The 13,145-nt window shown below is 44.5% G+C and overlaps 1 protein-coding gene across 1 annotated transcript in view; it reads left to right on the forward strand.

Annotated features, from left to right (window-relative positions):
* Positions 1–13,145, forward strand: part of LOC141107599 (N-acetyllactosaminide alpha-1,3-galactosyltransferase-like) — a 261,572-nt gene that overhangs the window by 113,955 nt on the left and 134,472 nt on the right. Inside the window, exon 2 of the mRNA XM_073598450.1 lies at positions 4,359–4,498. Coding sequence (XP_073454551.1) covers positions 4,463–4,498 — 36 coding nt within the window. The 5' untranslated portion in view covers positions 4,359–4,462. The remainder of the gene's footprint in view (positions 1–4,358; positions 4,499–13,145) is intronic.

Here is a 13,145-nt window from a genome sequence, read left to right on the forward strand (position 1 = left end):
AAAAACAGGTGTAAAAAACACTAGAAACTAAATAAATTAAATAATGGCATCCCTTGGAAAAAATGCACACTCCACTCTGATACTGTGATGGAATGTGTTACACCCTCTGGAAGTATGATAATTACTGAGAGTGTGTGAACAATGAAAAATAAAGTGGTGGTGATAAATGTAAAATTGAGTGATCAAAAAGTTATGGAAATGTGGTGCCTTAGTGATCCTAAAAATAAACTATATTCCAAACAAAAAATGTGTTTAACCCTCTGTGATAAAGACTTTTTTTCAGCGGGAACGCGGGGGAACGCAGTTCCGGCACCTCCAGCACTGAATGTATGTAATAGCATGGGGTGTGGGGTGTGCTGGAGGGTCTATTGATGCTGGCTGCTGGGAGATCTGTTGTTGCTGCTGGGGGGGGTCTAATTTTGCTTGGGTGGATATTTTGTTCCTGGGCGTGATATTTTGTTGTGGGTGGTTCACTGTTGCTGCAGGGAATCTGTTGTTGTTGGGGTGGAGTCCATTGTTGCTGGGGGAGTCTATTGTTGTGTGGGGTGACTCAGACGAGGGAGTTGCTGCACCTGTTCTCCGAGAAAAAAAGCCCTGATGCAAACAAAAAAACAAAATTAGATAAAAGTATAGCATGCTAGGTAATATAAAAATAGTATAAAAAACGTATAAACAGTCAAATAGTAAACTGTGACAGTCATATACTACAAACAGCGCTAATGTTAAGCAAAATATAAATAAATATGTGGCCAACGTCACAAAAAAAGTCCTTAGGAGCAGTGAAGAATAATACAGTGGTTCAGAGAGTGTTCATAGGTGATCCTAAAGAATGTCACAGTGTGCACCTTCCACCGGTCAATCCATTTCCACCATGTGAGAACACACTCCCCTCAGGGGTTTAAACTCACCAGAGCTAAAAGGTAAACAAGCCTCCAAGGGAAGAAAGCCTCTGAGCTATAACTGCAATCAACACTGTTCCAGGAGATTACCAGATGATAAGGGCTCCAAGAAGAATCATAAACAGAAGAAAGCGCACATAGCGTAATCTCGTTTATTAATAAAAACCCATCACATCACAAATCCCCCATCCATATATACGTACAAAAACACAGCAGTCAATAGAGCATTGAAAGTGTAAACGCTGTGCACTTCACCATAAAGCCATCCGATGGTTCCGTCTGTATACCCAAGGAGCGATGACAATCACTTCCTTGTTCCGGATCCAACAGCGCTGGAGCGCACGCGTCACTTCCGGCGTTGTGTAGGTCACGTTCTGACGCGTTTCGTCATATCCTGACTTCAACAGAGGGTGTCGTGCTAGGTAATATAATAAATGAAATTAAAAAAACAATTATTAACAATAGATTAGTCCATTAATTAAGAAAATTAGCATAAAGTGATTAGTGCTTCAAACAGTGTCCAGTGTTTGATCCAACAATTTCTGATATCTTTTTTCAGTGACTGTGGTGCCGGTGATATTATCCGTGGTGGTAATAGATTTACACTCACCAGATGCCCCTACCCCCCCAGGGGTATAGCGCGATCACAGTACAAGCCACTGTGTAGCTCTCTCGGGTCAGCTGGGTGACCCGTGTATTATACCGGCATCCCACCAGGATGTTTATCTGTCATATAGAAGAGAGAGGGGTCCCATAGTGTGATATTCTTTAAAACTGTTTGTTTATTGAATAAAAGTAGGTAATGTACTCACAATCAAGTAGATATAGACAAGCATAGGAAATGGTGAAGCAGGCGCCGCGTAAACAAAAGAATTATGGCCGTGAACGAGGACCGCTGCGGGGGCTTCGATCTATGGTAAGTAATACATAATGAGCTAGTATGCTATGCATACTAGCTCATTATGCCTTTGTCTTGCAGGGTTTTTTTTCTTTTTTTAGGTTTTACAACCACTTTAAATGGCATTTGAACACAACAGCTGTTCCACAATATGACTTCTAACAGCACTTGCATACAATATATCTGCTTAATCAGAAAAAAATGTTTGATAAATAAAATGCCCTTACCCTGTCAGTAAGAAATGCTTTAAGTGGTTAAAGCATCACCTATAGAAAATAAAGGGTACTGAAGTTTGTTGCCATTTAGGGGGTGCACACAAATTTAAGGTTTGACATGTTGGGTATCTATTTACTCGGTGCAACCTCATCTTTTTATATTTAACAAAATTGGGTAATTTGTTGTGTGTGTGTTCCCTAAAATTAGCGTGTGCAAAAAAACGGCTCCGGCAGCGAAGGGGCCCAAATCCGGTAAAAGTAAAAATCCTCCCCTCGCGGTGGGGCTATCCCCGTACTGCAAAGGTTAATTGCACCTACCCTGTTTCCCCTAAAATAAGACCTAGCGTGATTGTCGGTGATGGCTGCGATAAAAACCCTACCCGCCAAATAAGCCCTAGTTAAAGTCCTTGTAGGTCTTATTTTCAGGGTAGGGCTTATTTTCGGGGAAACAGGGTAGGGCTTATTTGGGGGTAGGGCTTATATTGCAGCCATCAGCGACAATCACGCTAGGTCTTATTTTCGGGGAAACAGGGTAGGTACATGTTTAGGGGTCAGGAAAAGCAGTTTTAATTGCCCGATCCAAGCAGACAATCAAAGCAGACGGCTCTCCCCTATTCTCCGGTGCTGAACTTCTCCTTGGTGTCCATGGGCTCTGTATCAGTGATGATGACATCAGAGGGCATGTGACCACCAGAGCATTGGGGAGAAGAGGCTGCGGGAATGGATCTAGCAGCAAAAAAGGAACGTGCAGGAATGGAGGATCTGGGAAGTGAAATTACTTTTCTAGTCAACTAAAGACGCATTTAACAGTTGCAGTGTGAGAGCAAAGGGAGGATTTGGACTTTTCACCTTTAACTACTAAAAGCGTCACACAACATTAAACTTTTTTTCCATCTCCGAATTATAAAATTTATTGACCTTTTTTATAGCAGTGGTAAAAAAAAAATAAAAAAAAAAGGAAGGCGCTTGTGGATTTATGCAATCATCTTCTGCATATTAATTCTTCACAATCAACTTAACGAGGTGGATAGGAGGGGTGCATCCTTTGCTTAAAAGCTTTGTGCTGAAAGATATCTCTCCAAAGTTGTGAGTTAAAGTCTAAACATGCTTTGTTCCAAGTCCGTGACTTTTTAGGTAGTAAAGATGGAAACAGGATGAGGGAACTTTTAACCACTTCCGGACCGCCGCACGCCGATGTGCGTCCTAACTTTGAAGAGGAATATCGTTGTTATGGCAGCAGCTAGCAGCCATAACCCCGGTATCCTCTTCTTCAGCCGGCGGTCTGCTTTCCAATAAGAGTGGTCGGATTCGCTGCGAGATCACTTTTATCGGCCTGCTGCGCTCCGTCACCCTCCGCCGCTTACTGGATCCTTCGGCAGCGGATGTTTCCCCATGCTGGGTATGGAGATGAGTGAGGGGAAGATGGCCCCCATCCGTCTCCATAACTTTACAGGGCGGAAGCGAAGTCAAAACATCACTTCTGCCCATAGCTCTTAAAGGGACATTTTTTTTTTTTTTTTTAAATGACAATTTTTTTTTCATTTTTATTGCATTTTAGTGTAAATATGAGATCTGAGGTCTTTTTGACCCCATACCTCACATTAAAGAGGTCCTGTCATGCTTTTTTTCTATTACAAGGGATGTTTACATTCCTTGTAATAGGAATAAAAGTGCCACAATTTTATTTAATTTTTTTAAAAGAACAGTATAAAAATAAAACACAAAAGGTAAAATAAACGAGAAAAAAAAATGTTTTAAATGCGCCCCGTCCCGCCGAGCTGGCGTGCAGAAACGAACGCCTGCGTGAGTAGCGCTCGCATATAAAAACGGTATTCAAACCACACATGTGAGGTATCGCTGCGATCGGTAGAGCGAGAGCAATAATTCTAGCACTAGATCTCCTCTGTAACTCAAAACATGCAACCTGTAGAATTTTTTTAAACGTCGCCTATGGAGAGTAAAAGTTAGTCGCCATTCCACAATTTTGAAGCGTGACATATTGGGTATTAATTTACTCTGTGTAACATTATCTTTCACAATATGAAAAAAAAAAAAAATTGGGCTAACTTTACTGTTGTCTTATTTTTTAATTCAAAATGTGTATTTTTCCAAAAAAAGTGTGCTTGCAAGACAACTGCGCAAATACGGTGTTACAGAAAGTATTGCAACGACCGCCATTTTATGCTCTAGGGTGTTAGAAACAAATATGTATAATGTTTGGGGGTTCTAAGTAATTTTCTAGCAAAAAAAAATGTTTTTAAACAACAAATCTCAAAAAAAGGCTCGGTCCTTAAGTGGTTAAAAAACAAGTCCGTAATGGCAGCTCTTATATATTGTCCCTAACAGGATCCCTTAAACACACCATTTATGTGCGTGAACATCTACAATATAAAACACCACACCCCTCCCAGAGCTTCAAGCAGTTTTTAGATCATGCAGATGCCTTGTGGATGAAGTCAGTTGCTCGTAAGAAAAGCATGGTGACGGTGAGTAGCAGTCATACTTCTTCCCTTACAGTATGCTAAAAGTTAACTGTTTGCTTGTTGTTTTCCCGTAGATTCCTCTACAGATACTATTTCTTGTTAGCAGAGGAAATTATTTAGAAAAGTGGGAAAAAAAAGAAAAAAAAGAGAAAGTCATTGTTAACATTTTTTGTATGTGGGTGGAAAGGATCAGAGAGATCCCTGGAACAAGTCTGAAGGACAAGTCGTATTATTTGCAAGGGCGTACTTTCATTTGATGGACTGTGCTTGGAGCGTTTTAGTGTTTTCCAGATTCTCTGGCCGGGGAGGGGGGGATCTCACGGGCCTGTTTGTGAAAGGGGAGGTGGGTTACGATTTTATTTATTTTTTTATTTTTTTTTTTTTTTAGGATCCTTAGAAATGGTAATTCAGAAGGAAAGCAACAGATGTGTTTTTCAGAGGCAGACAGGAGGTGACACAGCAGACTGTAAAGCCTCGTACGCACGATCGGACTTTCCTACGTGAAATGAGTGATGACAGGCTGTTGGTGGAAAATCCTACCGTGTGTACGCTCCATCGGACAATTGTTGTCGGACTTTCTGCCAACAAATGTTGGAGGGCAGGTTTTCAAATTTTCCGCAGACAAATGTCTGTTGTCGGATTTTCCGAGCGTGAGTACAAAAGTCCAAAGTGCAAACACGCATGCTCAGAAGCGGTCGGCGTTCACGCATGCTCACTAGCGTTCGTAATGGAGAATTAACGTACGTGACGTGGCAAATTATGAAATCTCGAAATGCAGCGCACAATTCTCTTCTTCTTTAACCACTTCACATCCCGCATATAGTCATATGGGATCTCCCATCCTAGGCGGGCGTCATGCGTCCTGGGCCCCCGCCGCGTCACTTGGCACCCGATGCGCGTGCCCAGCGGCCGCGATTGCCCGTTAACTGAGCAGGACTGTGGATCTGTGTGTGTAAACCAGTGTTTCTCAACTCCAGTCCTCAAGGCGCCCCAACAAGTCATGTTCAGATGAAACGGCTGTGGTAATTACTAAGGCTGGATTCACACCTATGCATTTTTAGTGCTTTTTGCATTTTTCAGATTTGTTCTACAGAACGTGTTCCATAGGAAACCATGTTAAATGGGCTGTAGTGCAAATCTGCAAAATGCACTAAAAATGCATAGGTGTGACTCCAGCCTAAAGCTGGCCATACACTATACAATTTTCCTGTTCAACTTTCCTTTAGATTTACCAAAACCATATAATATGAGGTCAAACCTAAACCCTTTCAATTTGTATGCAATCAGACAGGCCCTTGCACTACATAGTTGAAGGTAAATCTAAAGGAAATTGAATCAGAAAATTGTATAGTGTATGGCCAGCCTAAGGCTCGATTCACACCTATGCATGTTGCTTTTGAGCGTTTTTGGAGGTTTTTTTTTTCATGCTTGCCGCGTTTTTGAGCCGCGTTTTTGCCGCGTTTTAGCGGCGTTTTTGCCGCGATTTGCGTTTTGCGGTTTTTTTTTTTTTTTTTTCATTTTTTTTTACAGTCTTAAAAAAAAAAAAAAAAAAAAAAAAAGCATCAAAAACGCAGCACTTGCGTTTTTGATGCTTGTCCATTGAAAACCATTACATGCAAAACGCTGCTTTTTGCATGCAAAAAAGTCCCCGACCCTTTCCAAAAACGCAGAGATACAAAAAAGCATTGATGTGAACATGTTCCATAGGAACCCATGTTAAAAAATTCCCGTGCATTTCTGCAAAATGCATCAAAAAACGCGCTAGTGTGAATGGGGCCTAAGGCTGGAGTCACACCTATGCATGTTGCTTTTGGGCGTTTTTGGAGGTTTTTTTTTTCATGCTTGCCACGTTTTTGAGCAGCGTTTTTGGTGCAATTTTGCCGCGATTTGCGTTTTGCGTTTTTTTTTTTTGTTGTGTGTGGTTTTTTTTTTTTTTTTTTTTTTTTTTTTGTTTTTTTTTACAGTCTAAAAAAAAAATTAAAAAAAAATTAAAACAAAAAAAAAAAAAAAAAAACTGCAAAAACGGTGCACTTGCGTTTTTGATGCTTGTCCATTGAATTCTATTACATGCAAAACGCTGCATTTTGCATGAAAAAAAGTCCCTGACCCTTTCCAAAAATGCAGAGAAACAAAAAGGCATTGATGTGAACATGTTCCATAGGAACCAATGTTAAAAAATTCCCGTGCATTTCTGCAAAATGCAAAATGCATCAAAAAACGCGCTAGTGTGAATGGAGCCTAAGGCAGTGAAACTGATCAAATCACCTGTGCAAAATAATGGAAAACCTGAAAACATGACCTGTTGGGGCGCCTTGAGGACTGGAGTTGAGAAACACTGGTGTAAACACACAGATCCACGTCCTGCCAGGTGAGAGGAGACGGATCAAGTGTTCCCAGTACAGAGGAACACTGATTGGTCTCCTACCCTTGTGAGTCCCCTCCCCCTACAGTTAGAATCACTCCCTAGGACACACAGTTAACCCTTTGATGGCCCCCCTAGTGTTAACCCCTTCATTGCCAGTGACATTTATACAGTAATCAATGCATTTGTATAGCACTGATCGCTGTATGAATACCAATGGTCCCAAAATGGTGTCAAAAGTGTCCGATCTGTCCGTCGCAATGTCACAATCACGATAAAAAAATAAATAAAAATGCGCATAAAACTATCCCCTGTTTTGTAGACGCTATCATTTTTGCGCAAACCAGTAAATATACGCTTAATGCAATTTTTTTTTTTTTTATTTTTTTTTTACCAAAAATATGTAGAAGAATGTCGACCTAAACTGAGGATTTTTTTTTTTTTTTTAAATTGGGATATTTATTATAGCAAAAAGTAAAAAATGTTGTGTTTTTTTTTTTTTTTTTTTTTTTTTTTTTTTTTTTTCAAACTTGTCGCTCTTCTTCTTTTGTTTATAGCGCAAAAAATAAAAACCGCAGAGGTGATCAAATACCACCTAAAGAAAGCTCTATTTGTGGGGAAAAAATGATAAAAATTTCATTTGGGTACAGTGTAGCATGACCGCGCAATTGTCATTCAAAGTGCGACAGCGCTGAAAACTGAAAATTGGCTTGGGCAGGGAGGGGGGTGAAAATGCCCGGTATGGAAGTGGTTAATGGGATAATAATTAAGCTGCTTTTCTGGTGATACTGATGGAGTTTTATGCAAACACATTTTCAAAGGCTTTTTTTCTAGTGATATCAAGAATAATATTATGCTTTATTTTTTTTTTTTTTTTTATTTGGGCAAGTTAATACAACACAATTATCCCGTAGTTTTTAAGATCAAGGATACAACTATGTTGGTATCCTTTGTCAATTTTACATTGTATTTGTAAATGTAACTGCCTACTACCAAACTGTCATTTGAAGTAAAACACATAGCCAAGTATTATTCTCCACAATTGTTTTATTGAGCATTAAAAAAGGAAAACAAATAAAATTAGACATGCTATCTGCCAATAGAACTTAACCAAAAAGTGCATTCTATGCATCAAAAAATATAGAAAATATAACAAATCAAATCATTATTCAACCAAAAAAATAATGTCAAAGGAATAACCCCAAGGCCAATAATAAATAACACGTTATCTCCTCCAATTCTGCAACATGTCTGGTTGACGAACGGCCGTTCAGAAACGAACTGAAAAGCACAAAATGAAAAGCGCGAATCAACACTCACCAAACTTCTACTAACACGAAATTAACAGAAGGAGCCCAAATGTGGCGCTAAAGGGCTGAAAAACCACATAGTACGTCACTACGTTCGTGTTTGTTGGCCAACAATTATGTGGCCATGTGTATGCAAGACAAGTTTGGGCCAACGCCCTTCGGACAAAAGTCCACAATTTTGTTGACAAACCATCCGATCGTGTGTAGAAGGCTTAAGAATTCATCACCGGTTTAATAAAATGGATGGCTGAGAATATTATGCTTTGTCATATTGTTTTTCTTCTTAGATATTCATTCATTTTGATTTAGATGTTGTAGTAGATATTAAAAGAAAGATAATGTTCAAAAAAAGAGATGGTAAAAAAAGGAAAAAGGGTTAAATCATTTCAGTTCTTTAGCTTCCTCCTCTGTAAGATAATAATAATAATAAGTTAAAACAGTAATAAACCCAAAAGTAAACATTTATTATATTGCAGCTTACTAATCCTTAGATGTGATGGCTGCTTTAGTTTTCTTCTTTATGCTTTCTTTCTTCTATTTTTATCTCGTGCTCCTGCCAGTGACTCCAGTTTAATAAATGAATAAAAGCTCAGATTAATTAAAGCTGATGATTGCAAACACTCCTGCCAGTGACTTTTTTTCAAAAGAACAAGCTGTCTTCCAGATGTAGTAGTTACAGGGATGAGGCAAACCATTTAATACTGGCAGGGGTGTTTGCAATGATCGGCTTTTATTTATTTATATAAAACCTTTATCCCAAAAGAAAAATAAATGTTTGCTGTAACTGCTTATAAGCTATTAGCTGGAGTGTGAATTCACGTTGTTAGTGTATTTAAATCTGCTATTATGTTTAAAGTGATTGTAAAGGTTCCTTTTTTTTTTTTTTTTTTTTTTTAAATACAAGTTATACTTACCTGTTTTGTACAAGGGTTTTGCACAGAGCAGCCCTGATCATCCTTTTTTGGGGTCCACCAGAGGCGCTTCTGGCTCCTCCTTTTCATCGAGTGCCCCCACGGAGAGCTGCATTCCATGGAGGCACCCATGCGGGCTTGCTTACGAGTCCTGCTGCTGCGTCCATTGACACAGACAGCAGGACTCGGCCAATGGCTCCCGCTGCTATCAATCTATCCAATGAGGACCAGAGACAGCGTCTGGAGCTGCTGGGCTTGTTCCCGTCGCTGGAATGATCGGATTCAGGTAAGGAAAACAAATGTATTCATCAGTTTTGGCCAATATGTATTCTACTACATATTTTTGGTAAAAAAATTGCAATAAGTGTATATTGATTGGTTTGCGCAAAAGTTTTAGCGTCTACAAAATAGGTGATCGCTTTATGGACGTTTGAATTTTTTTTGTGTGTTTTTTACCAGTAATGGCGACGATCTGTGATTTTTAGCGGGACTGTGACATTGCGGCGGACAAATCTGACCCTAAGTGACACTTTTTGGGGACCAGTGACCCCAATACAGTGGTCAGTGCTAAATAAATGCACTGATCACTGTATAAATGACACTGGCAGGGAAGGGGTTAACACTAGGGGCGATCAAAGGGTTAACTGTGTTCCCTCAGGGTGTGTTCTAACTGTGTGGGGGATGGGCTCACTGGGACAACACAGAGCTCACTGTTCCTGATTACTAGGAACAGACGATTTCAGTGTTTGTCACCTGTCAGAACGGGGATCTGACTTGTTTACATAGGCAGATTCCCATTCTGCCTCTCTGTGAAGCGATTGCGGATGGCTGGCAAACATCGAGTCCGCGGGACCCGCGCGCGTGTTCCCTCTCACGCCGCGTGCGCCCAAACTACTGCATGAAACAACGTACAGGTACGTTGTTTTGCGCAATAGAGCTGCCCTGCTACAGTATATATGCGGTGGGCGGTCTTTAACTGGTTAATTAGGTCAGTTCAATGTTCTCAGCTGCTGCCAGTTTTTTTTTTTTTTTTTTTTTTTGTTCTCTACTTTCCAGAGAGCTGTGAGAATTCTCAGGAACATAGGTGTGAAGTTATGCAGATGGCAGTATGAAAATGTATACAGTGCTGGTCAAGGAGCAGACTCTGTATATATGCTGTGGGACTTTTCCTGGAGAGGATCAGTCCAGCCTGGAGGGCTTGCTGCCCCCCAGGGCAGGGCTACCTTGTGCTTGCTGTTCGTGAGGCCTCAGGTGGGCAACATGAGGGCTTGGATGTCGAAGCTACAGAGAGCTGACTGGGGGGCTGTCTGCTGAAGATCTAGTCTGGTACCATTAGAGAAAGGTGTCGTTTGGAAGTTGGAAGGCAACCAACTGTCTCTGAACATTCTGTGAGTACAGACGGCTGTGAGATCTTAGAGACTTTTGGGCTGCTGCCAGCACTACTGTGCTAGAGAGTCAGCTCTGTGTTTGCTAAATGGGACATCGGGTGGTGTCCTGAAGAGCTCAGTCTACCTAGTTCTCAGTGAAGGGACTTTCCTCTGATTGCTCTAAAGCAGGAATCACTAAATGGTGGACTGAGTTAGAGGACACGTGTGTGTGTGTGTGTGTGTGTGTGTGTGTGTGTGTGTGGGTTGATGTGAAGGGGGGCAGAGGACACGCTGGGGGGGGGGATGTGAAGAGGGGGCAGGGGACACCCTGGGAGTGATGTGAAGGGGGCAGAGGACACCGTTGTGTGTGTGTGTGTGTGTGTGTGTGTGGGGGGGTGATGTGAAGGGGGGCAGAGGACACCATTGTGTGTGTGTGTGTGGAGGGGGGCAGAGGACACGTGTGTGTGTGTGTGTGTGTGTGTGTGCGGGGGGGGTGGGTGATGTGAAGGGGGCAGAGGACACCGTTGTGTGTAAAGGGGGGGGGGGGTGATGTGAAGGGGGACAGAGGACACCGTTGTGTGTGGAGGGGGGCAGAGGACACCATTGTGTGTGTGTGTGTGTGTGGGGGGGGGGGTGATGTGAAGGGGGCAGAGGACACCGTTGTGTGTGTGTGTGTGTGTGTGTGTGTGGGGGGGGGGGGGGGGTGATGTGAAGGGGGCAGAGGACACGCTGGGGGGGGTGATGTGAAGAGCGGGCAGAGGATACCCTGGGGGTGATGTGAAAAGGGGGTAGAGGACACCCTGGTGGTGATGTAAAGGGGGGGGGGGGGGGGGGAGGACACTGTGTGTGTGTGTGTGTGTGTGTGTGTGTGGGGGGGGGGTGATGTGAAGGGGGCAGAGGACACCGTTGTGTGTGTGTGTGGGGTGATGTGAAGGGGGCAGAGGACACCTGTGTGTGTGTGTGTGTGTGTGTGTGTGTGGGGGGGGTGATGTGAAGGGGGCAGAGGACACGCTGGGGGGGGTGATGTGAAGAGCGGGCAGAGGACACCCTGGGAGTGATGTGAAGGGGGCAGAGGACACCGTTGTGTGCGTGGGGGGGGGTAGGTAATGTGAAGGGGCGCAGAGGACACCGTTGTGTGTGTGTGTGTGTGTGGTGTGTGGTGTGTGTGTGTGTGGGGGGGGGGTGGTGATGTGAAGGGGGGCAGAGGACACCATTGTGTGTGTGTGTGGAGGGGGGCAGAGGACACGTGTGTGTGTGTGTGTGTGTGTGTGTGTGTGTGGGGGGGGGTGATGTGAAGGGGGCAGAGGACACGCTGGGGGGGGGTGATGTGAAGAGTGGGCAGAGGATACCCTGGGGGTTGATGTGAAGAGGGGGCAGAGGACACCCTGGTGGTGATGTAATGGGGGCAGAGGACACTGATGTGGGGGCTGTGATGTAAAAGGGGGGAGAGGACACCATGGGGGGGTGATGTGAAGAGGGGGCAGAGGACAGGACTGTGTTTGTTTGGTGGGGGGTGATGTGAAAGGGAGCAGAGGCCCCCCCTGTGTGTGTGTGGGGGGGGGGGGTGATGTGAAGAGGGGGCAGAGGACAGGACTGTGTTTGTTTGGTGGGGGGTGATGTGAAAGGGAGCAGAGGACACCCCTGTGTGTGTGTGTGTGTGGGGGGGGGGGTGATGTGAAGAGGGGGCAGAGGACACCCTGGTGGTGATGTAATGGGGGCAGAGGACACTGATGTGGGGGCTGTGATGTAAAAGGGGGCAGAGGACACCATGGGGGGGTGATGTGAAGAGGGGGCAGAGGACAGGACTGTGTTTGTTTGGTGGGGGGTGATGTGAAAGGGAGCAGAGGACACCCCTGTGTGTGTCTGTGGGGGGGGGGGGGTGATGTGAAGAGGGGGCAGAGGACACGCTGGGGGGGTGATGTGAAGAGCGGGCAGAGGATACTCTGGGGGGTGCTGTGAAGAGGGGGCAGAGGACACCAAGCAAGCAAAGAGGACATCTTTGTGTGGGGGGGTGATGTGAAGGGGGGCAGAGGACACCGTTTGTGTGTGTGTGTGTGAAGGGGGGCAGTGGACACCATTGTGTGTGTGTGGGGGGGGGGTGATGTGGAGGGGGACAGAGGACACCAGTGTGTGTGGAGGGGGGCAGAGGACACCATTTTGTGTGTGTGTGTGTGTGTGTGTGTGTGTGTGTGTGTGATGTGAAGAGGGACAGAGGACATCGTTGTGTGTGTGAGGGGGGGTGATGTGAAGGGGGCAGAGGACACCGCTGTGTGTGTGGGGTGATGTGAAGGGGGGCAGGGGACACCGTTTTGTCTGTGTGTGTGAGGGGGGGGGGGTGATGTGAAGGGGGGCAGAGGACACCATTGTGTGTGTGTGTGGGGGGGGGTGATGTGAAGGGGGCAGAGGACACCGTTGTGTGCGTAGGGGGGTAATGTGAAGGGGGGCAGAGGACACTGTGTGTGTGTGTGTGTGTGTGTGTGTGTGTGTGTGTGTGTGTGTGGGGGGGGGGGGGGGGAGTGATGTGGAGGGGGACAGAGGACACCAGTGTGTGTGGAGGGGGGCAGAGGACACCATTTTGTGTGTGTGTGTGTGTGTGTGTGTGGGGGTGATGTGAAGAGGGACAGAGGACACCGTTGTGTGTGGGGGGGGGGGGGTGATGTGAAGAGGGACAGAGGACACCGTTGTGTGGGGGGGGGGTGA

The sequence above is a fragment of the Aquarana catesbeiana genome, linkage group LG09, assembly GCF_042186555.1.
Source record: "Aquarana catesbeiana isolate 2022-GZ linkage group LG09, ASM4218655v1, whole genome shotgun sequence".
In the NCBI taxonomy this organism is placed as follows: domain Eukaryota; kingdom Metazoa; phylum Chordata; class Amphibia; order Anura; family Ranidae; genus Aquarana; species Aquarana catesbeiana.